The 23193-nt window shown below is 45.4% G+C and overlaps 7 protein-coding genes across 7 annotated transcripts; 3 read left to right on the top strand and 4 right to left on the bottom strand.

The window, feature by feature from the left end:
* Positions 1-6485: 6485 nt before the first annotated feature.
* Positions 6486-8040, top strand: DFJ58DRAFT_844434 (uncharacterized protein; the record flags this gene model as incomplete). The annotated part of the gene is made up of 11 exons (XM_041393082.1): positions 6486-6498; positions 6551-6582; positions 6641-6642; positions 6694-6695; positions 6758-6817; positions 6896-6994; positions 7227-7284; positions 7342-7396; positions 7452-7647; positions 7697-7751; positions 8019-8040. 11 exons carry the CDS (start codon positions 6486-6488, stop codon positions 8038-8040), a joined length of 594 nt encoding a protein of 197 aa, XP_041240177.1.
* Positions 8041-8527: 487 nt separating this feature from the next.
* On the top strand, positions 8528-8824 carry DFJ58DRAFT_665523 (uncharacterized protein; the record flags this gene model as incomplete). The annotated part of the gene is made up of 1 exon (XM_041382507.1): positions 8528-8824. A coding segment is annotated over one exon (297 nt), but the record flags the coding sequence as incomplete, so codon positions are not given.
* A 4119-nt stretch (positions 8825-12943) lies between these two features.
* On the bottom strand, positions 12944-14208 carry DFJ58DRAFT_731745 (uncharacterized protein; the record flags this gene model as incomplete). Its single annotated transcript, XM_041386085.1, has 5 exons — positions 12944-13108; positions 13149-13417; positions 13470-13827; positions 13876-14004; positions 14059-14208. 5 exons carry the CDS (start codon positions 14206-14208, stop codon positions 12944-12946), a joined length of 1071 nt encoding a protein of 356 aa, XP_041240175.1.
* Positions 14209-15987: 1779 nt separating this feature from the next.
* Positions 15988-16551, top strand: DFJ58DRAFT_844432 (uncharacterized protein; the record flags this gene model as incomplete). The annotated part of the gene is made up of 3 exons (XM_041393081.1): positions 15988-16194; positions 16290-16387; positions 16440-16551. The coding sequence occupies 3 exons, from the start codon at positions 15988-15990 to the stop codon at positions 16549-16551; spliced, it is 417 nt and encodes a 138-aa protein (XP_041240174.1).
* A 680-nt stretch (positions 16552-17231) lies between these two features.
* On the bottom strand, positions 17232-19254 carry DFJ58DRAFT_854542 (uncharacterized protein; the record flags this gene model as incomplete). The annotated part of the gene is made up of 4 exons (XM_041393872.1): positions 17232-18011; positions 18068-18307; positions 18363-18772; positions 18831-19254. The coding sequence occupies 4 exons, from the start codon at positions 19252-19254 to the stop codon at positions 17232-17234; spliced, it is 1854 nt and encodes a 617-aa protein (XP_041240173.1).
* Positions 19255-20724: 1470 nt separating this feature from the next.
* On the bottom strand, positions 20725-21443 carry DFJ58DRAFT_844430 (uncharacterized protein; the record flags this gene model as incomplete). Its single annotated transcript, XM_041393080.1, has 4 exons — positions 20725-20766; positions 20822-20911; positions 20958-21107; positions 21159-21443. 4 exons carry the CDS (start codon positions 21441-21443, stop codon positions 20725-20727), a joined length of 567 nt encoding a protein of 188 aa, XP_041240172.1.
* Positions 21444-21884: 441 nt separating this feature from the next.
* Positions 21885-22811, bottom strand: DFJ58DRAFT_844429 (uncharacterized protein; the record flags this gene model as incomplete). The annotated part of the gene is made up of 1 exon (XM_041393079.1): positions 21885-22811. One exon carries the CDS (start codon positions 22809-22811, stop codon positions 21885-21887), a length of 927 nt encoding a protein of 308 aa, XP_041240171.1.
* Positions 22812-23193: the final 382 nt, after the last annotated feature.

Here is a 23193-nt window from a genome sequence, read left to right as displayed (position 1 = left end):
GATGTATCCTTATCTGAGTTGTTTTCTGGTAAGTGTTCTCGTATATCTGATTGCTGTTCATCCTTGGAGTGTTCTTGTATAGGTGATTGCGCGTCAGCTCCCCCTGATGTCTGCAGCGTCTAATTCTCCCATATCATTCTCCCCCTCGCGCTGCACATCACTAGCGCTTTGTGGAGAGTTTTCTGGTGAGCTTATAAATTTATAATTTCTGCTCACTTGTATCTGACGTGTTCGGGCGTCATAGTATCTTATTGCCTTCGGTCCATCCACATAACCGACAAAGACTTGTTTCAAGGACCTAGGCTGCATTTTCGACTGATTGGCGTTCTCCTGGAGAACATAAACAGGTACGCCGAATTCTTGTAAGTATGACACATCAGGTTTTTTACCACTCCATACTTCTTCAGGGGTTATATGATCTAATGCCCGGGTTGGTGCCCGATTTCTCACATATGCGGCGTGTGCAACTGCTTCAGCCCATAAGAACTCTGGTAGGTTTCTATCGGTTATCATCGCTCTTGCTAATTCTGTTAGCGTTCGGTTCTGTCTCTCAGATACACCATTTTGTTGTGGTGAATATGGTGCCGTGGTTTGTAAGTCTATTCCCTTCTCTTTGCACCATGTTATCAGCTCATGATTGATATATTCAGTACCATTGTCTACCCTAATCGCTTTGGGTGTTTCATTTCTATGTCGTTCAAGGTAGGCAATATATTCCTTTACCTTTGTCGACGCCTCATTTTTGTGCTTTAGAAATTCAATGGTACACCTTCTGGAACAATCGTCCACGAAGGATACATAATAACGAGCTCCTCCTATGGATTGGGTCCTAGCTGGACCCCATACATCACTATGCGTAAGTTCGCATGGTTTCTCTGCTCGTTCATCTACTGATTTTGGGAAAGATTCCCTAGTTTGTTTCGCGTGTATGCACGCTTCACATTCAAATGAAGGTTCGCTTCCATCGACATTAAAGCCTTCTACTAATTTTTCATTATATAGCTTCTTAAGGCCAGTAATAGCTACATGTCCGTATCGTTTATGCCATGTCAGCCAATCGGCTGCTGGTCTTCGTTGTACGATATGTGCTCTTGCTATAGGCTTTAATTTTGCTCTCACATTTAATTTATATAGGCCATGATCAATATTTCCTTCTGCGATGTGATGACCTTGTCTAGCGTACAAGGACACTTTCCCACCGCCGAACTTAGCACATCCGCCGTCTTTATCCAACTGGCGTACGGATAACAAATTGTTTGATGCGTTCGGTGCATATAGTACATTTTTTAAGTAAAATTTGATCTTCTGATTGCCCATATAGCTTTCAAGTTCAACTGTGCCTCGCCCTTTTACTTCAAGGGGTTCATTCCCTATCCCGACCACCTCACTTTTTGTTGGGGCATAATCTGTGAGTGCAGTTCGAACTCTGGTTATATGTGATGTTGTTCCTGAATCTGCGAACCATTCGTACCAGATCATTGACTCTTGGTCCCTCTTTGGGGCACAATCAGACTGAACCATAAACACAATGTTAGGTTTGTCTTCGACTTCCATATCAGTCTCGTCACCCTTGCCACGCACTTGGTAAGCACATTTCGGCTTTTGAGGTCTGGATGACGTTCCTGAAGTCTTCTTTCCCCAGCACGCTGAAGTCTCATGTCCGAATTTATTGCAGGACGTACACTTCAGCTTGCCTTTCCAATAACATTTCGCGGTGGCATGATTATGCCTACCGCAAATCGAGCATTCCGGTTGGTTCTGTTTGGGTCTTTCCTTCTCAATCTTACGCTTTTTCCTGCGTTTGGTACTCTTAGCATAATATCCTTTCTCCTGCGTACCGTGTGTCTCCCTGCGATTATATTCATCTATAATCAATGAGGTAATCTCCTGGGAGGTTATGCCTTTTGTCCCTTGCATATCCGCATGTGTACCAAGGTACGAGGATGTGAAGGCATCCCAAGAGTCCGGTAAGGACATCACGAGCAAGGACTTGTATTCCTTGTCCGTAATCATCTCGCCCATAAGATGTAGGTCATTTTGTTGCCATTTCATCTCATTGATATGTTCGACAATATTGACGCCTTCAGTTGCCCGCATAGTGAATAAATTTCGCTTTGCGACGACGACGCTTTGTTGTCCTCGAACTTGATGAATACTCATCAGGTTTGTCCACATTTGTTCGGCTGTTGCAGCCTCTGTAACATGCACCATCTGCTCGTCAGTGATGCTGTTCATTATCAAGGTCTGTGCAACTTGGTCGAGTTTGTTCCAGGTCGCTAACTCATCCACCTTGCCTGCATCAGGCTTTTTCATCGTGCCGTCGACATGTTCAGCCACGCCGTGAAGCTTGAGAAGGCCCATCATATGGGCTTTCCATCCACTCCAGTTTTTTTCTTTCAGCGGTTCAATTTTATATGACGACAACGCTCCTAAGTTTATTTCTTTAGGTTTCTGAGTAGCCACAGGAACAGGTACTGTTGCAGGGACAGGTACTGTTGTGGAAGCCCCAACAGTTGTAGAAGTCGGAGGATTAGGATTGGGATTTGACATCTTGCTTGTTTGTGTCAATGTATTGCTTTGATGTTAACTTTATAACGTATCACAGGGCTTGTAACCTCTTAAGATTTAGGTTCCGGGCTTAGTAGGAACAGCGACAATAATAGGAGTTCGTGGTGCGCAGAATATATTCGGCTGATTCCGTTTATCTATTATATCAACTAACTACTCCGCCACTCAGATGCTCTTGTAACTCCGCTAGGAAGTGCACGAACCATGTCGGCTGATTGCTATGTCACAACACCTACGAATCCCTGAAGGTCAATACTTTCTTGCGGATGCTGGTTTTGGTACCTCCAATGTCCTCCTTGTTCCATACCGGAGTGTCCGTTATCATTTGAAAGAGTGGCGACAGGCCAATATCAAGTAGTACTAATCCTTTATTATTTTAAGTTAGCATCTGACTGGGATTCTACACAGGCCACAGAATGCCAAGGAACTATTCAACCTTCGTCATGCTGGACTTCGCAATGTGATTGAACGCATTTTTGGCGTTATGAAGCGTCAATGGGGCATCTTGCGATATGTCCCTGAATATAACATGGATATTCAGGCTTGGATCCCTGTAGCGCTGTGCGCACTGCACAACTTCAATCAAAGGTATCATCCTGACGACTTTGACGTCGAATCTGACGGAATGAACCTTGATGTTGCGTTGGGCGAACTCGGCGATGGACCAGCTGACGCAGCAGAACGGAGCAGAGCGGATCAGCGGCGGGAGAGAATTGCAGAGGAAATGTGGGCTGACTATCTCAATGAGCATAGGGAACGAGGACTTCCATTGCCAGGTACAGCTTGAATACAAATAAGTAGTAGTTTGTATTGTCGTACTACACTCCGCAGGAACCGCCGCTTCAAGCTCTATACCATTACTACATCGTCGTCTTGGTTGGACTTGAGTTTGCGGAGAGTTTTCTCCAACCAGGCAGCTCGAGTTGTCTCTGGAAAATTAGAAAAAATTACAGCCTGTGTCTTGTCCCTAGCGAAGTAGTCTGTGATCTTGAGCTGATCATCAGCTGTAAGAGTCTTATGTTCTGATAACAAGACAACAGCACGAGCAAGGGGGTCAGATGAAGTAACCTGGGGGGAGTTTGGAGGTAGTCTTTGATGTAAGTAGCGAGCTCCTTCATCGTCTCAGACCCATCCTTTTGTGCCTGGGCAGTTACAGATAGTGGCCGGCGTGTATGTTTTCGAGCGCTTGCTTCTGATTCAATAATTGAGGGTGTGGAACTGATTCTGCGCTTTGCACTGCGGCTAACACTTGTCAACACAGACGAGGGGGCTGAGCCACCACCGGAAGAGGTAAGGAAACAAGATGGAGTAGAGGGCGATGTTGATGAGGGATCACTGAAAGTGGCCGATGGCCCAGGAGTGTGGAGAAGCCCACTGCCACCTGCTTGCATGACTTCTTCGGTCGCAGAGGTAAGCTGGCTGAGATTAAAGGAGGGAGGAGTAGCCTGAGGGATGTCATTGCCGGTGGGCACTGGAGGTGGTCGATAGACATGCGATCCTTTTGCAATCTTTGGCATCATCTGCTCCATAGCAGAGGTATGTTTGAAGCCCTTATTTTTGAAGGCCTTCGCTGCAGGGCGTCGCTGAGAGTGATTGCATTATTAGTAGTGCCGGCTGCAGCAGTGGCAACAATACATACCTTGACGTACCGATCCCAGACATCGTCATTCTTCATCACTATTCCAGCTCCATACTCATCACTCCATGTAAATCCCGATGTGTTCTTGATATCTGCGACAGCACCAGTATGATGTTTTGAGCTGCAAGACATACATTCTTTGAGTTTTCCCTGATCACCGGCAACACGATCATCGGACTGATAACATACAGATTGCCACTTGTTCTTACAAACACCAGCTGTCTTCTCAGCACCAGATGCATTTGGGAATCTCTCCTTCAGTAGATTTGCAGCGCTGGTGAGTGTTGTACCCTTGGGATTTCCATCGCCACTTGCAGAGAACTGAGATAACAGGAAGTCAATGAAAACAGTTTCTTCTTCTAGCGTCCAGGAGGCAGCAGGCTTTCTTTTGCTTTGGTTCTTCTTCAATTCTACTGGATCAACGGTACCACGAGAATGAAGGGAGTGATTAGATCCATCACTGTGGCTTGATACATTAGATGACATGGCGGTTATGGCGGGGAAGCAAGGTGCCCTGTGTGAAAGAATCTGTGTGATCCGGGATCTCCCAGACCATGTGACATGACTCAGTTGAAATTTGAAATTTTGTTATTCATTGTCCGGATGGGCTCTTACAGCTCGCTCAGTGGTCATCTCCAATGAACGTATCCAATTAGCAAGCACGGCCGCGAGACGCTTGCAATTATATACAACTTACAGTATGCTCTACTCACGTAGAGGTACGTTCGACCACAGCCTCCCCTATCAATTTCAAATTATTCATTACAGCTGAAAGTATGATGTTTTTCGTGCTTGCATTCTTTACTGAATGTCCTCTGGACCTCATCACTCAAGTGCAGTCCCCTCGGTCCCTGTGAGTGTGGCGGCAATATTGACGGACCTGTTTGTATATTCTTAAGCTCTTTCCGGAGGCTCCGGCTGTCACTGATGCACTACTATCATGATGGTCAGCTCCGTTAGCGGAGGGCAGGATATTTTTGGTGACGGCAACATAGAGGTTGTAGTGACAATGTTCGAGGTGCAGCATATCTGCAATGAGTACTGTGATGGGCTGGCTTGCAGAAGTATCTGAGTCAAGATGAAATAATCGAAACGCAGGACTCTCAGTAGTGAGCGTGATGTTTGGATTTCCCCGACAAAGATGCTCCGGACTCTTGATAGCGAGCGTGATCTAGCGTGATGCTGTTGTATTCACGTAAATTTACTCCTTGACACGAACTTGAAAATGATGTACAATATGACTTCCTTCTCCGCATCTACCATGACGTGTCACAACTGATGGATCACAGTTTGATATATTTTTCCGATGGGGGTGTTTGGAGGTCAATGGAAGCACTTGTCTCAATTGGTGGTTCTGAGAAGAAGTTGTAAAAGTAGAGCACGGTGGTCTGGCTTTCCATAAGACATCATAGCAAGAATACTTCGAAGATCAGCACGGCGGGGCCCGGGCAGAAATCATCTATGGTGTTCAAACATTCTTCGCCAGTCACTGCTTTGCCATTTCAACGACTCCAACTTTTACCTTGATCCCATTGGTGTCCCTGGATGCAGATTGTCTTTCTACTGGAATTCAGGCTGAAACACTTACTTCAATCAATCAGATATCATTCCTCACATATCACTTCAGCAATGTAAGTGCTGGATTGTGGTATATCAAGCACGAATGCGATTGTCATACGTCTGCCAAGTTCCCCCGCTCGCTCCCATCCTCTAATAGTATGCCTGTCATCTCGAATGATCCCATTTGGTGGCCAGCCATCAATGCGAGCATTATTGCCAGCTATTTTATAGGTTCGTGGAGATCCAGCCACATTACCACGTTGATAACTCAATTAAACTTGGCTGCGGTTTCACAGTCGCTGCCTCTGGCGGGGTAATGTACAATTGGGGTGAGCAAGACTAAGTATGAAATGACCACTGATATCCTTATGGTATTCTCAGCACTTACGTTTGGACAAGAGGTACGTCAATCCATCACTGGGGCAGCCAACTCGCTTAGAATTGCATTATAGGTTGAACTGATCTGGGTGAGTGGACTTCCACATCAAAAGAACGACGTGAAAATACAACTTGTTCGTGACAGAGGCAATGCTAGTCCTTGATGACCTTTCTCTATCTCATTGTATGTACCTTGTATCTCAATATTTACACTCAGCGAGTACATATTTTGCTGACTTCAAAATATCCTAGGTGCGCTATGCTGGAATAGGATATGTTGTGTACATTTGGAAGTTTAAGGCATCGATGTTGTGCTCATTACCTATCTCTCACAATCAGGATGTGCACACTTGGTATGTCTCCTCGCATAGACTCTGTTTCATTCTTGTGACGGCCGGCATACAGTGGGTGTTCCAACTATTTCGATGACAGATGCAGTGAGTATTTTACACCAATGCTTTTCATTCTCATCCAAACAACTAAACTGCCATGCAGGGGTGAGTGTCATTCTCGAGCAACTCGTTGATTAAACATAACGACTCCTACAGTTGTGAGTTTGTTTCGAGCCTGTGATTTTCCGAAGCTGATAACTATTGTCACTGGATTTGTCAGGCCATGTCATATACGACGCATACATTTGGACGGGTGAAGTTGTAGCGGCAATACTGGGCTGTGAGCTATATGCCTCTGTGATATTTACTTGACTGAAACATCATGCAAGTCATCATACTCGCTCGTGCCATATATCAGCGATCAAGAAAGGCACTGATATTTCTCGTGTCATCCGTCTGGCCATCGCAATCGCCAATGCAGTGATCAGCGTAATAATGATGATACATACTTCAGGGGGTAAGCTTTAATTATGTATGAAATGTTTGAGTGCATCAGGCTCATTGACAAATACCAGAGGAATACATTCTCTCCGGCACCTATCAGTGCATGATTTCCTACGCGGGAGAAGCCCAAATTTTGACTTCCATTACTTGGATACTTTCCACTGTATGGGAGGTCGTTGCCCTGTGTCTCGCGGTGTGAATTGCTGTAAAACACTTCCGTGAATTGCGACGACACTCAACAAGAGGTGTTATCGGGGATTGTTTCACGGTGTTAATACAAACTCACGTTAGCTACTTTGCAAGGTGAGCTCATGAGATGAGTGTGGTGCTCTTGTTCCGCTGAAAATTTGCATGTGCTAGTTTTTTGGCTGTCTCTTGCTTCGAGATCAGTTTATTATCTCTGACGCTCTCAGCGGTATGCCGATTTGTCACCGACCTTTACATGTAACCATGATTCATCATTTTTATAGGACACATATTCCCTGGACACTCAGATTAATTTCGGTCTCTCTCAGATATTCCAGTTTGTGCAGCTGTTTGTGCTGGGACCACGCCTGATCCTCAGTGTTCGAGAATATCATGCTGAGCTCGTGGCCAACTCTGATAGAGCATCTGCTATGACTTCAATTGCTTTTCAGGAGCACGTCCATGTGTCAACTAGCAGTAGTGTGTAGCACAGGAGATGCTCGATATGATTGATTTGCGATGGGCACAGGGAGCGGGAGAATTTGTTTTTATTTATTCAAAGTTTTGTTGTGGTACTTGCTTATGTAAGTTGTGAAGTAGATATTGGTCATACAAGAGCTTTTGGCAAACTATGAGCAGAGACCTCTCCCTGATGCACATACTTCAGTCATTTTCCAACATAGAACCAGTGCCCCAGATGTGCCAAAACCTTGTAGAATCATGGCCAGCCAGTCCTCACTGCTCAGCTGGTCCATGTATAATACATGCTGGCCAGCCTTATATAGTCCACTACATTAGTAAAACAACCAGTTGCTTTTCTAACTTAATTTGTTACTTAATTACGTGAAAAGGATGATCAAGTCATTTGAGTGAAAAAGTGTAGGCCACTTAATTAAGCCTACTCCATCTCTAAATTTTCGCTTATTCCACACTTATTTCACTTAAAAAAACCAAATAAAGCAGCCTGAAATTCATAAAAAAGGGGGCATACATGACAATGATGAAAATTTAGGCACTACTTCCCCAATCAACAGATCCATCATGTGTGCTCTTGCCACCACAGAGAACAACCCCACTCGCATCAGTCACACTCTCATGGATCTTCAAGGCACTTGCAACTTGGTTTGATGTGTCGTTAGCATCGGTTCGCCTAGCATATCAAAGAAGTGTGTATTGAGCAATGGGGCAAGGTCTGACGGCTGGATGGTGGTGACACAATGCTTGCGGCAGGGCTTGTTTCATCCCAACATGATTCATGAGATGCCACACTTGTGTGAGTGAGTTTAGTTGTTTATGTGGTGTCATTGCGCGTGCCAACAGTACTTTGCAGTATCAGACCCTCATTGATAAATTCACTTGACAACATCACATGCCACCTGCATATGAGAAACAGACATTCTATGGCCATCTGCAACATATTTTTGTCATTCGCATTCCACATACTCCAGCTCTCAAAGTTGACGGTCCAACTACCATTTTCCTCGCTGCATTGTCAACATGCAAACTTGAATCCACTCCATCAAGCTTGAACACTCTCGTCATTCACTTTTACAGTAGCCTCAATGATACTTTAGATGTCGTGGACATTGTCTGCTTGCAATGTCTCGTTGGGCGTGTGCCAATGGATGGAGGTCGGCAGTGGGCAATCATTGACTGAAGCAGGATTCTTGCTCATGCAGCTTTCGAGGATTCTTAGCATTCACAAGAGGCGAGGTTGCAATTGAGATCATGTTCATGGATTTTGGTACTTGGTGTAAATTTTATCTAGCCCTTGTGAAATTTTAAGCTTGAGCAACTGAGCCTTACACTCTGCATTACACTGCTGCTTCTTCGCATTCCGGCATGCCTTGATGAGATTCTCAATATAGTCCACTGGCACAACAAGATTATCCTCCAGGACCATGGTTGTGTCAGGCATCATTGGGCTTGGAGGTCTTGGCCTGGGCAGCAAGTATCATGAGGTATTCAGGGGCTGAGGAGACAGTGGTCAGTATGTATATATGATACATAGGTCAGGAGCTCGGGATGGAGACATGTACATAATTCAACAGGGTCATCCAGATTCTCAGGTATCTTGAGGTGGCAAAACAAAGCTGGCTTGGGTGGTCTGGTGAAAGGTGATATTGAGTGGTTAAGTCAAAGAGAAAGTAAGATGACTCACAGTGCAGAAGAGTTGGTGGTCATATTGTTAGTGGCGCTGATGGGCAGTTGACGAAGATCAGTGATTTGATAGGTACAATTGAAACAGTGCGCGACATCAAAGATTATCATCTGTCAACAGATTTGGCATTTTTTTCAAGTGGTGAATGTAACTGAGAGAACAGGTGATTATCAACTGCAGGATGGATGGTGAATACAGTAGCTTGCAAAGCGTCGAAATTTACCCAAATAGGCAGTGTGGTGTTCAAACTTGGGCTAGCCTCGCAGAACCCCTTTTTGCTATAGAGGTCAGACCTCCTTGAGGCCACATCATATCCCTCCATCACTTCACTGCAAGGCCTCGACTCTTCCGACTCTCCCATTGTCACAGCGCACTATGCCCAACTCAGCTGATCTGAACCTGCTGCCTCGGCCACTTGCAGTTAGACAGGACCGTCCCTTACCTGCTGTCTCGGTCATATCACACCTCGGCCAAGTGTCCTGTCCCATCGGTACTGAGTCCTCCCATGTCCTGCCCATGTCCACCTATCTCCATTGATGCATTTTTAAGTTTATCTCACTGTTACTGAATGAGCAGCAGGCATTATTACATGTATTCCCATGGCTGCAGCAACCACAAGCCTTATTACATACTAACCCGAATACCTCACGTCTCGCTACTACTCTTGCCTATGTGATCCCAGACATTCACGTAGTTAGATAAATAGGACCCAAGTCTCATACTGTCTCTTACTTCCCTTCTCTGGACATACCTGCTACCATTGTGGGTATCACAACCTGGCAGGCACATATAAGAAAAGTGCTCAGCCAGTATAAGTGAGTCTCAGCTCTGCCTAGCTGCTATACTCGCAGAATGCAAGAACGTTCAACCCTAAAGGGGAAGCAAGGAAAGCAAGGATCCACGGAATGATGCTGAACAACCCTGGCGAATGGCAGTGAAAGCGCAAGAAAGCACGCGCGGGAAAGCGAAGTGTGAAAGTGCGCAAAGTGCGGGAAGGTAGTGCAAGCAGTGCACAAGTGTAGAAGATGGATACTGGGACTGATAAGAGGTAAAGCGCGGATCCAGACGGATACTGATGGTGCCACTAGCTATAGACTGATGCTAGGGCCTCAAAATGATGATGGACACATGCATTGCATGAAACTAACTGGTGATAGATACTGAGTGGTAGGAAGGTAAGGTGGAATAGTGGGGTGTAAAATGAACATGAGAGTATGTAAGTTCTACCTAAGCGCTCTCCCAGGGCTCGGAGCCGAATAGGGAGCGCTCTAAGTATGTAAATGAGGTAAAGTGATGTAAAGTAAGGGTCCATGATGAAATAGGAAGTGTAATATGCTAAATATGGTCAGATAATGAAAAGGGACATACCGAGGGACTGGTTGGATGGTAGATGGATGCTCCTGGATGATGCGCGACGCAGTGCGCTTAAGCGCGAGAAAGCGCACAAGGCGCGCACATGGGAATGCTGCGCATAGTGCAGGAAAGTGGCGCGCCTATGGCGCGTTTCACGGGAAAGTTGCGCGTGATATGCAGAGTCGACTGAAGACTTGGTGGATGATGGTGCGAGTTGTGCCATGAAGACCAGTTGTCAGAATTTGTAAAATGAGCCCATATGTGCCTGCAGAAACGCGAGTCTCTACATCATCTTGTAGACAAAGTTCTGGAGCACCTGTCATGATCATTCTTGGCTATCAATTTCAGAGTCCAATTGATCATGCCCCTTTCCCTTCTGCCCTGCCTATTGAGTGTGCTAAGGCCTCGTTCGGTAACCGTTGTATAAACTGAAATTTACAAAATACAAAATTTCGAAAGTCCCGGCATGTAAGCGGAGCTTGAACATGATCGGCAAGATCATCACTATCCTGATCAATGCCCAGTAGTAACTGTAGTTCGACGACTCGATCCTAAGTTCAACGTTACTAGTAATCAACAATTTATTAGTGTCATGGATGGGCCTGTTCAGCCCCTTCATCAGCCCCTCCTCGGTCCTTTGTTTCCTCACCCCTTGATTCCTTATCAACGTCTCCTCGCCGCTCAACGCATTCGGCCAACTCAGGGCCAGCATTTGGCGCAACTAACAGTTCGCGAGCTGGATGTTTCGTTATATGGTACTTCTTATCAGCATTCTTGTTGCTGCCACCGCACAGGTGGTTCTACAGGCCACACAAATTCCCCAAGCCCCTGAGCCGTATCACACATCTGCACTATCAGGCCATGAATGGGTCATAGAACTTATTGTTGGTCATCCTGAACTGCATCCACTGCGAGCTCGGGATGCATGTTCACAGTGTTTGAGGCTCTGATCAACGAGCTCCGTTCCCTCAGGTCACACAGATTCACGATATGTCTCGCTTGAAGAGCAGCTCGCCATATTCCTCTACTCCTGTGTTACAGGATTAACAATTCGCCATGTCGGCGAACGCTTCCAGCGCTCGAACGACACTATTTCTCGGTATGGTTAGTTTATATTAGGAAAAACTATTAGTTCTGATGCCTTTGTAGGTATTTTCGCAAGATGCTCGACATATTCGCATCTCATCCATTTTATAATAAATACATATGCTTTCCTGCTGACAATGACCCCGTCCCCGCCAAAATACGCAACAATCCGAAACGCTGGCCATATTTTAAGGATGCTATAGGAGCACTCGACGGTAGCCATATTCACGCATTCCCTCCTTCAGCTGAGCGCCACAGTCTATCACAACCGCAAAGGATTTCTCTCCCAGAATTGCCTTTTTGCATGCAACTTTGACCTTATGTTCACGTATGCATTGACTGGGTGGGAAGGCTCTGCAACGGACGTGCGGCTTTGGGATCAAGCGCTTGAAGGTGGCTTGAAAATCCCCCCCAGTAAATACCTTCTTGCGGATGCAGGATTTCCGTCCTGTGAAGAGCTTTTGATTCCTTATCATGGTGTTCAATACCACCTCTGCTGAATGGGGTCGCGCCAGTGTGAGGTAGTTGTTTCACTCGTGTTTTTTTTTATTTCAATCAAACCAATATTATATTTTCAGACCTGTCAATAAAGAAGAACTCTTCAATCTTCGTCACTGCCTCAGCACTGAAATGTCATTGAACAAATCTTCGGCGTCTTAAAATGACGCTTTCGCATTCTCCTCTTATCCCCGGAATACAGGATCAACACTCAAGCTCGGATTCCTGCGGCGCTATGCGCCCTACATAATTTTATACAGGTTCATGACCCATTCGAAGATCCATTACCATCAATGAGTGTCGTGAACAACAATCCAAGCCATCAAGGAGATCCTCTAGCAGCTGAGAATGGACCTGCATGCACAATCTGCTAATGCACGCCGTGATCGCATCACGACACACATGTGGGAGGATTATGAGGCTTACTTACGCGAGCATGACTTAGAGGATGATGAAGATCTAGGTTCTGATCTTGACGAGGAAGATGAAGCCGAAGATGACCTTTATGATGGGCGCGAGTTTGACGAGACTGCTGTAGAATAGAATTGTTTTGTAGCTACAATTGAAAGTTTTATGCAAGGATCAAACGAGCACATGAAGCTACTTGTATAACGCAAAGAAGGGCTAGGGCTACAACTAGTAAGCCTACAAACAAAAAACGAGCGGGAAAAGTAGGAGCTACATGGTAGGGTTCTCTTGTTTGGCACGGGCGATCATAGATTCTAAAAATGCTTCACGCAGCTCAGGGTCATCAACATCTAAGAACGTATCACATGCTGCTGCGTTCGTCATGAACACATGCATGAGAATCACCTTATCGTCCTTCGAGATCCCTGTAGCTGACTGCATTAACTTCAGTGCGCGCTGACCTATGTTCAGCTACACGAGCCTCGTCAGTGCCGAAGTTCGTGTTCAATGAATCTGACAGGTGGTTGATAGTGCCTTGAAGATTCATCAACACAGCTGTGTTGGCAGTGTCTTGAATGTTCTTCTTGCTTGTGCTTGGGCGCGTCTTACCACTGGCTGTTGACAGCCTTGGTTTCTTCTCCGATTCCGGCTTTGTCACCTGCGACACTGAAGTGTAGGTGGTGGAGGGAGGAGCCGAATGACCTTGGGTCATCTCGGAGTGTGAACGCTTGCCAGTGCTGGAGCCTGATGACATAGGGACAGACGACGTGGGGGGGGGCAACACTGATACTGCCACCTGCAAATATAGGACCAGGGGGGGGAGCACCCCAGCCGAGGTTCGGCTGGGCCATGCTGGGCTTCATGGGAGTGAGATCAGGAATGAAAGGAGGCCACTGGGCCACACTGGTGTCGATGGGAAAGAGGTTTGGAATAAAAGGAGGCGGCCCCATGCTTTCAACATCCATCATGCTCATGTCAGCATCATGAGGTGCGCTGCTTGTGCTTGCAACCGGTTGCTCCACAGCCGGTGCAGCTGATTGGGCAGGGTTGTATGCAGCCGTTCCTTGTGCAGCGCTCTTCTCGGGGAGGATTTGGTCCATCGTTGAATAGAAAGGCCAACCATTATTTTTGAATGGTTTCATGGGCGAGTTGGACTGTAAAGCGTCAGTTTCAGTGAAGATCAAAGCGATATTGGCACATACCTTCTTACTAACATGTTCCTTCCACACAGCTTCAGCGGTGGGCCCATCGATGTTGGCCCCACACTCATCATCCCAATGACAGCCTGACTTAGAGCGATACGTCTGGATGGCTTGGAAAGTAGTCTTTAACTACATAGATGTAATCAGTGCAATGATGGCGGCAATCAATATGAAATAACATACCGTCCCCCATTTACTCTTGCACTGCTCCCCAGTTTTGGGAGGCCCATGTGTCCGCTTGCTTGCGATCTCTATCGCAGCTTGATTGTATATCATGTCTTTGAATGTTGCCCCTGCCAGTGATGACTTCTCCGCGATAAGATATGTGAGCATGGCATCAATCTCATCAAAACCCCCACTGGGCCTTTGGCTGTTTAGGAGCCTTTCGCGTCATATTAGCTAGTTGTATCTGAGAGCAGATGATTATAGCAGCGACGGCAAGCCAAATGTGCTGGTGTTGGAGATCATCAGGATGAGACTTTGATGAAGTCATGGTCAGAAGCAAAGCAAATTGAATCTCAGCTTGCGGCTGGTATCATGCCGGGACTTTCGAAATTTTGTATTTTGTAAATTTCGTTTATACAATGTATGGTTACCGAATGAGGCCTAAATAATTGGCATGAACTGGAGCAGACTCATCTGTCTCGCACTATGTGTAAAGTATGATTAGTTGACTTGGCAGTCATCAGGCTGTGCAAATGATTGCAGGGGGAGCACGTCAGCTGGCCAAGCCAATATGCTCCAGCCTCCTCTGCTCCATCTGAGCAAGGTATCAGATACAGACTATGGACAGCAACATCATTATTAATATGACACATAAATTGAGCACCACCATGGTATAGGGCTGGAATACATTCTGCTATGGCACACCGAGTGCCCAAAAAAGGTAGCAGGTGTTGCCACTTTAGCTGGTGCTACAGCTTATAATGCGAAAGGCCACACGCGGCAGAGCCCGCTACGTTCGGTTTTTCCCGAGCCATGACGTGTATTGATTTGATTTTAACTGCTACAGATACAAATATTGTAGAATCAACGAGAACAATCCAACGTGCCATGAATATAAGTACAAGACAAGTCGGAACCCAGACGAGGATACAGGCGAGTGCTATAACGAGAAGCAGGCTGAAGTTAGAAATACAGAAATTGAGTCGCGAGAAGAAGAACAGGAAGACGTGAACTTTGCCAACTGAGTCGCAGTCAGTCCATTTTTTTCTTTTTCTTTTCCCTTCCCTCCCTTGTGTTTTTGGCTGTTTGCGTGTTTTGTTTTTTTTGGCGGGGCTGATGGCAACGTCAAATGTAGAAAAACCCGCAATGGCAGAGTCGTCCTTTGACATGTGAATGGATGTCATGGAAAGGATGGGGATCATGTGCTCATTGACAGGTTCATCAGAAGCATCCAGGACCTTTATGGCTTGTACACCGAGCTGGAAAGTCTGAGAGGGTCTGTTAGCAACTGTTTTCGAACGACGCTGTTTGGTACCCACACTGGTCAGCTGGCCATTCTGCACCATGTTGTATATGTGAGCGTCGCAGACAGCGAGAACGAGCATTCCAGGCCTCAATTTGGAGTAAGTCTCCTGCATAGGGATGAGTTTTCCGCCATTCTCTGCCAAGTCATAAATGTTGAGCTGCTTCAGTTTGTTTTGTCGCAGCTGAAAATATGACCCGCAGTAGTCCAGCAGGATCCGCGGGTCGTATAGTGCTCTTGGAGCGACTTTTATAGAATGAGCAGATTATGTGTAGGAGCGCGAGGATGATGAATACCTTTATCCGGTTGTCTTCTTACTTGAGGGTCTTATATGTTGATCAGAATACAATGACTATCACAATTGTATTCTTTACAGCAATTTGCATAATGGTAGAGGCCGGCAGTATTTCCAAAAAAAAATGTGCATTTATTTAAAAAAAGTAGTCCTACAAAGATTGAATTTTATCTCAACAACGAAGCAAGCTATTGACATGGTCCAAGCGACAAAACTGATCAGAAAAATCGAACGAAGATGACCAGCGAAAAAACTAAGCGATTCGGTGAAGTTGGTAGTCACCTGCCCTCAGAGCCAACAGTCTACAACAACGGTTTTTCTCCGTCAAAAATCTCTCTTACCCCCTACTATGAAAGGCCACAAATCATCACAAGAACTATGCGAAATTATCATCCGAATGCTACCACTCCTTGACACGTCCAAAATCATGGCATACACTGGTGCAAGCAAATCAACAATAGAAAAGATTGCGCAATGCTATCAATTGACTGGGAAGCCATACAAAGAAAGCCGGAGTGGTGGTAGAGCTCGAATAATGGACTTGGAAGATATCGAGGTGCGTCCACTGCATTCAATCTCCTTCTGCACAAATTCTGACATAACAAAAGTACATGCATGGCTGTTTGTCCCGCAGCTGTGATATGTATCTAGACGAGCTCCGTGATGAGATTAGCAATGCTCGCGGGAAAAACCTGTCATTATCCACGATCTGGCGAACGCTTCATCGCACGGGCTACTCAAGGAAGAAGGTTTGTGTCTTGATTCTTATTGACAACAATGTTTGATTGACATGTGCGATAGATTACTCGAGAAGCGAGAGAGCGGAATGCTGATAAACGTGCTGAATTCATGTATCGGATTGGCCTCCAGTATCGGCCTGATCAACTCATATTTGTTGACGAGAGCTCCGTAGATCGGCGTACTGGCCATCGTGGTTATGGCTACTCACGAACAAATAGACGTGCATTACAAAGGGTTTTTTTTGTTCGTGGCCGACGGTATGACCAGTCAACAATCACTTGAAGTGGAAGTGTACTCATTTCCGAGAACTGATAGGTACTCAGTGCTCCCAGCCCTTAGCTTATCAGGGATCCTGCTCGTGGACATTATCGAGGGCTCTTTCACCAAGAGAAGATTTTCTAAGTTCATAGATGCGTTACTCGATCAAATGAATCCCTTCCCTGGTCCGAACTCGGTCATAGTCATGGACAACTGTAGCATTCACAAATCCGCGCTTGTACAGGAAATGATACTCGAACGGTAGAGTAACTTGATCATTCAGGTATTGTTCCATCTAACTGCCGGTGTCTTTGCAGGGGAATGAGATTTGAATTCTTGCCGCCATATTCTCCAGACTTTAACCCCATCGAACTGGCATTTTCAGCCATGAAACACCATCTTCGTCGTGATCAGCTTAGACTTCAGATGGCAACAGAGGGCCTGTGATGATGCTGATGTTTACGCTGTATTGAATGATGCGATATTTACTGTGACACCGAATGATGCAGCGGCATGGTTTCATAAATGTCAATACTTGTAATTACGGGTGACAAATTAGATATGGTCTAAGTATGTGTAGACAAAATGTTCGTACTAGTAATATGACCGTCTGCGCTTGTGCCTAAGATGCTGCATCTGTTCCGCCTTTATCACCTCACAGTCCTTTCTCGCATATGTCTCAATAAGCCTTGCAGTCCCAACAGAGACGTCAGGACACCATCCCAAAATCTTCTCTGCAATGGTGAGTGCCGGGTCAATGATCTCGAACAGGCGCTTATACCCAAAGATATGAAAATAGTCAATAATGCTATCTCTTGCAAACACGCGGTTATCACCCCGTGGCCCTTGATCCAGTTCCTGGAGCCAGTCAGATATGAGTGGATAGAGTGCAGGATTGCTGGCATCAACAGCTTGATCAATGTCCGACTCGAAATCGGGTGAAGGACGTCGACGGAAATGATGATCTCGATCGTGAGTATGATAATTCGGACCTGGGAAATGGTGTTGGTATGCGAATGAGTAATGATCGTGGTTCTGGTTTGGATACTGATATGATTGTGGTGGATAGTAGAGCTGACTGGGAACAGGCGGCAGATAATTGTAGAAAGGAGGGGGCACAATCGGCTGAGGAACATTGAATGGGTGAGGTGCCACATGATGGTAAGCAGGCGGCTGCATGCTAAGTATGTTTGCCGGTCCCTGATATACATGCTCTGGTACCTGTTGAATTCTGCTGGCTGCAGGACTTGACGAAGCAGTTTCAAGTTGTTTAACTATGGAAACAGGGTCTGCCTGTCTTCTCTGTGCATCATGATCCTCGATCTTGAGCTGAGGGGGAGGTTTTCCCAAGTTGTATTCATCAGGAAACTTGTTCTGTAATAGTCTCGTCAGCACAATCACTTAGCGAATAAGTGAAGTAGTACTCATACAATCATGAACGCCCAGTGGCTTATGTCGGACAATGGAATTTTATGATGGTCACCATTTTTCATGACAAAACAACACCCTTGGTGTTGCGCACAGGCATATTTCAGTTGCAATCCAACAACAATCTTCGGAGGGGGGAGTTTCGCAACATCAGTGTCATTATTCCAGTTGACAGAATCAGTAGGTTTTCCATCATCATCACTGTCCTCGTTGTCTGCCTTTCCCTTCTTGCTTGATCGAGCCTAAGTGAATTCGTAGGTTATTTTGTGTTTTGCCACATTTCTTATTCGAGCTTACCTTTGTCTTACTGCCAGTCAATGCCCCCTTCTTCAATTCACCTTTGCTTACTTCTGGCAACCGTAGATCAACAACAACTACTGAAAACTTCTTCTTCCGTGACCTTCTGGTTGCACTGCTGAGTTCTTCACTTGCATCCTCAAGCAACTGGAGCAGGTTGCGAGCTGAGTCGAGTTTACGTGGGGGATCCATCTTCGCATTGGTTGAAAACTTGTAGGCAATACTGAGATCCTCTAGGGAGATCTCCATAGCCTTTGCAATCTTGCGACAGAAAATCTCCCAGGATATATCGGACCTCACAGTCAAAGTGTCAAGGACGCCATTGACTGGCACATGGAGAGGTATGTCAACAACATCTTCGTCAGTCTCAGGTTCTTCATTATCTTCGATGCCATCGTCCGATTCAGATTCTATGTCACAGACAGAGGTAGTAAGTTTCGTTTATGAGAGCAGTGACACATTACTCACCATCCTCATCTTCCAACTGGCTATGCTCGTCATCCAGGCCACCGGTCTCGGATTCTTTGAGGTTCTGGAAGAAGTCTTCTTCCTCGATATTGTATTCCCCAGCCGGATCTGGGACCTCCGAGTCTCCAACTGGCCGAGCTAAGCCAAGTAACAATGCAGCGGCGGCTGTGTTCTCATCAAAGTCAGTGGACTTTGATGCCACTACAGTTGCTCCAACATCTGGTGTGGAGCTGGATCCACCTGGCACTGTGGCCGCTGACGACTCCGGAGTGCCGAGCTTTTTTTGTGGAATGGGCCGTGGCCGTGGTTTAGGCTTCGAGACGACTTCTGGAGTTGGAGGAACTTGAACTTCCACCTGGGTCATACTGGGGGGCTGAAATTTCTTTTTGGGAGGACGGCCTGCGTTTCCGAGGCTCCTTGTCATTGCGCACTCGGGTAGAAGCCTTCGCCATCCCGCAAGATAATGTAGCAGACCGGGAAAAGTGAGTTGTGTGTGAATTTGGTTTTTATGCTAATAGACACGACTTGTGTCACATGAGGCAAGTGTCCTCTTCGCTAAATAATTCCATTCTTTCTGCAGTCGTCTGCGCCTCATTTTTCCGATCATGTTTGCATCTTACCGCTTGTCGTCATCTTGCTTCAGTTATTGAAATAAAAACCAATCTTCGTAGTTCTACTGGCTCTGAGGGCAGGTGACTACCAACTTCACCGAATCACTTAGTTTTTTCGCTGGTCATCTTCGTTCGATTTTTCTGATCAGTTTTGTCGCTTGGACCATGTCAATAGCTTGCTTCGTTGTTGAGATAAAATTCAATCTTTGTAGGACTACTTTTTTTAAATAAATGCATGTTTTTTTTTTGGAAATACCGCCGGCCTCTACCATTATGCAACTGCTGTAAGACTAAGGTGCCAGCTCCTCAAGTTCACGGTCAACGTATTTTCTACTTCTCGGTTGATAACGTGGTGTTCATGGGTGGCCAAAGGGTAATAAATTACTTCTTTGCTAGATCACTTCTTGATAGTAAAGGAGTATATATATTTTGTCAGGTTAACTCAAACCTAGTAGGTAATATGGACCTCTCTGAACTGAATGTGGCATGAATACGTAAGACGATGGATAAAACAATAGATTATTGTATAGGCGATCCCTGTAAGATAGTATACAATCAATCTAGACTAAAAGAATACGATTGTTTTCAAAGGCAACTCGTAGGCCTTCACTTTCTTCGTGATCTCACAGTGTTGAGACAGAAAGTGGGAAAACTCCTGACTTCAAATTCCTACGTTCCCACACGGTTTGGGAAAAGAATGGAAGGGGAAAAACTTATATATTATGTGAGAATGGAGTCCTTATATACATTTTAGAAACCATCCTTACTAAGCAATGAGTCATCACTGGATTGGTAAGATTATGCTTGCAAACCAAGCCTTTTGGTGTGCTGAATCAGCTGCTTACTAAAGTACATGAGTAAAATAATATTACAAAGCATGACAAATCATGACAAAACATGATGAGTCATGGAAAGTCCTTACAAATCAGAATATTACCAGTCACATGACATGCTTACAAACATATCTGAGTGGCTCACTGATGTAATCAAGTGGCTGAATAAACATAAACAAATAATGGAAAGAGACAGAAACTACAAATACAACTAAATAAATAGAAACAAAGCTTACATAAGTAGGAAGTATATCCTTTGTACACTCCTCTACTCATCTCCTTTTACACTGCTATTCATATATGTCATGGTATGAACTCCATACCATGCATGACACCGGAGCAGGAGTCGGAATGTTCATGTTGGTGTTCGAGGTTGCTATTGAGCTCGTGGATGCTGCCATACTCTGCTGTCCTATCATACTGTCTTCCATGTTCTTTCGTTTCATTCAGTCAAGGAGTGGCATCTTGGTTGGCATTGATGCCTTCTGGTTTCTGTAGGAGAAGGTGAGTCACAGTAAATGTGGAACTCTTTTATTGATTTTCTTACCTCGTAGATGTGTTGCGACGTCAGCATGATGAGGTCTGTGTATTGGAGGTCACTGGCACTCTTATTGATGCATGCATTTATTTTTGAACCCTGTTGAGTGTGTTAGTGGTTGTATAGTGTTATTTTTCGAGCTGACTGTCGCCGCTCTCTTGCTTTCCTCGCTAACCCAGTCCTCAATTGATGTTAATTGGTTCTCCCATATGTCTATCAGGTTCGGGGAGCTTAGTGTGGGTTTGGAAATAGCCCACTTCCATTTGACTGTGTCTGAATCGCTTAGCAGTATGTTCTCATTTTGAATGTTAGATCGTGCTTATAAGTCAGTAGTATACAGACTCACCTTTTTGGTAAAGTGAGTGCCTTTCGTGGAATGCTTCATGCCGCATGTTGAAGTGGCGATTTGCCCAACAATATTCGTTCTGAATGGGCGACCATCCTTGGTGTTGACATAGGACCAATTGGTCCCACTGTAATTATCTTGGACGGTCGTGGTCCAATCAATTCCAAAATCTGCTTCGCCCAGGCCATCCTTCTCAAGGCTCATAATGGCATCAGCGACTCGGTCATATATACCATCGGCAACACATTGCGAGAAGCATTTGACTTCAATATCAGCCGAAGACATAGTGATGGTTCAAGTGAAAGAGTCAGCGACCTGTACTATGTCGAACATCATACTTAAATAAAAAGAGGTAAGGATTACAAGGGTATGACGCACAGTATGATACGTCATGTCACTGCTGACAAAATCTGATCTCGTCAGCAGTCAAGACATTCTGCGATGTTTTGTACATTGTGGAGGAAGGTGTGCTGGTTGAGGCATGGGATTGTCACCTGTTGAAGAACAGGTGGGTGCCTGTGTGCCTGCATTATTTTCGTCGTCTTCAAGGCCCGGGTGCTTTCTTTCTTTTCATCGAGAAGGTGGTTGTGCTGTCCCGGCCCGGGTTCCTGCTGTGCTTTGGATTAACGCTATGGCCTGTTGCAGGTTGTTTAATGCATTGGTTTGGTGTTTTTGATCACACGGTTCATTCTCTGTGATTGGCATGGACAGGGAGGGTAATCGGTTTCACGCTTGTTTCTGTTGTTCTTCGCTTGCATATGGTGTGTCTATGATGGTATTTAGATTTAACACGTCTAATCGAACCATTTCCTGACGGACGTCCTGTGAAGGGTGTGAGCAGATAACATTGTAATTGAACGGCCGAAGAACGAATAAACTTTGCAGACTTGTCACATGGGATACCATCACATATGGCTTTTCGGCGCCTCGACACCATTTAGAACCGAGATCAATGATGATTTTCTCAAGTGTCTGTCCTTGTGACTTATGTGCTGTGATCACAAATCCTGGAAGTACTGGCACTTGCGTTCGAGTGATTCGACACATTTTTTTGGAATTGGGGTGGGTGAATTTAAGCTCTGTGGAGTCTTTGATTATTGGGATCTCGTGCGGGGACAAGTTTGGGAGCGCTTCGTCCATTGAATGACTGATTTCTACGATGCAGGATCTTAAGACCCGTTGTCCTTCATCATTGAGTGAGTATCTGACTTTCATGAGCTTTCCTGTACTGCCATTGACAATTCTGCCTTCAACATCAAAGTTCTGGGAGACGAGGATCAGCATGCCAATTACCAGCGGGATCTTGCCAAGGCGCATGTTTGTTTTTCTGGAATTTAGACGCTGCATTTTTTGCACGAGGGCCTTGTCACATAGTATCTTTCCTTGATGTTTGTCTGTGCAATGGTACCAATGAAGGGTGTGTCTAGTCCTTTGCGCAAATGCCATCGTCATTCTGACATTTAGCTCATCTTTACTTGCATTATCACACACAATGATAGGAGCATCTTTCCAGTCGCAGTCGTCTTTGTGTCTAGCGCTATTGGTGATCACTCTAGACTGCAAAAGTCGGTAATCATCCTGTGTACATTTTCCTTGACGGAGGCGCGAAAGGAATTCGACAAATCGTTCATTTTCAGCACCCGACTGATGCATTACTGTTCTCAATAAGACGACTGTCTTCACCAACAGTCAGAGCAGCCTCCCGAATATGTTCTTTCAACCTTGTGTAGTTCCACAGCGTCAAGTGTCGAGGTGGGCATACAACTGTTTGCCGCTTACGGGCGAAAGCTGGGCGAAGTCTCCTGCGAAGATGATATTTATTCCTCCGAAAGGTGCAGTGTTCCCTTTCACGTCTACTAACGCATTATGAATCTTAGTTAGAAAATCGCAGCTTATCATGGACACTTCGTCTATGAATAAGTAGTCGGTACCCTCCCACATCGCAGTGAGGTCTCGTTTTGTCTGGGTATTTGCAGTTGATAAGCGCCTTTGATTTAGTAGAAGTGATGCATGTAGAGTCATTCCAGAGATATTT

The sequence above is a fragment of the Suillus subalutaceus genome, assembly GCF_016647625.1.
Source record: "Suillus subalutaceus strain FC151 chromosome Unknown DFJ58scaffold_111, whole genome shotgun sequence".
In the NCBI taxonomy this organism is placed as follows: domain Eukaryota; kingdom Fungi; phylum Basidiomycota; class Agaricomycetes; order Boletales; family Suillaceae; genus Suillus; species Suillus subalutaceus.
The sequence above is the reverse complement of the archived record's forward strand: the minus strand, read 5'-3'. Positions and strand labels throughout refer to the sequence as shown.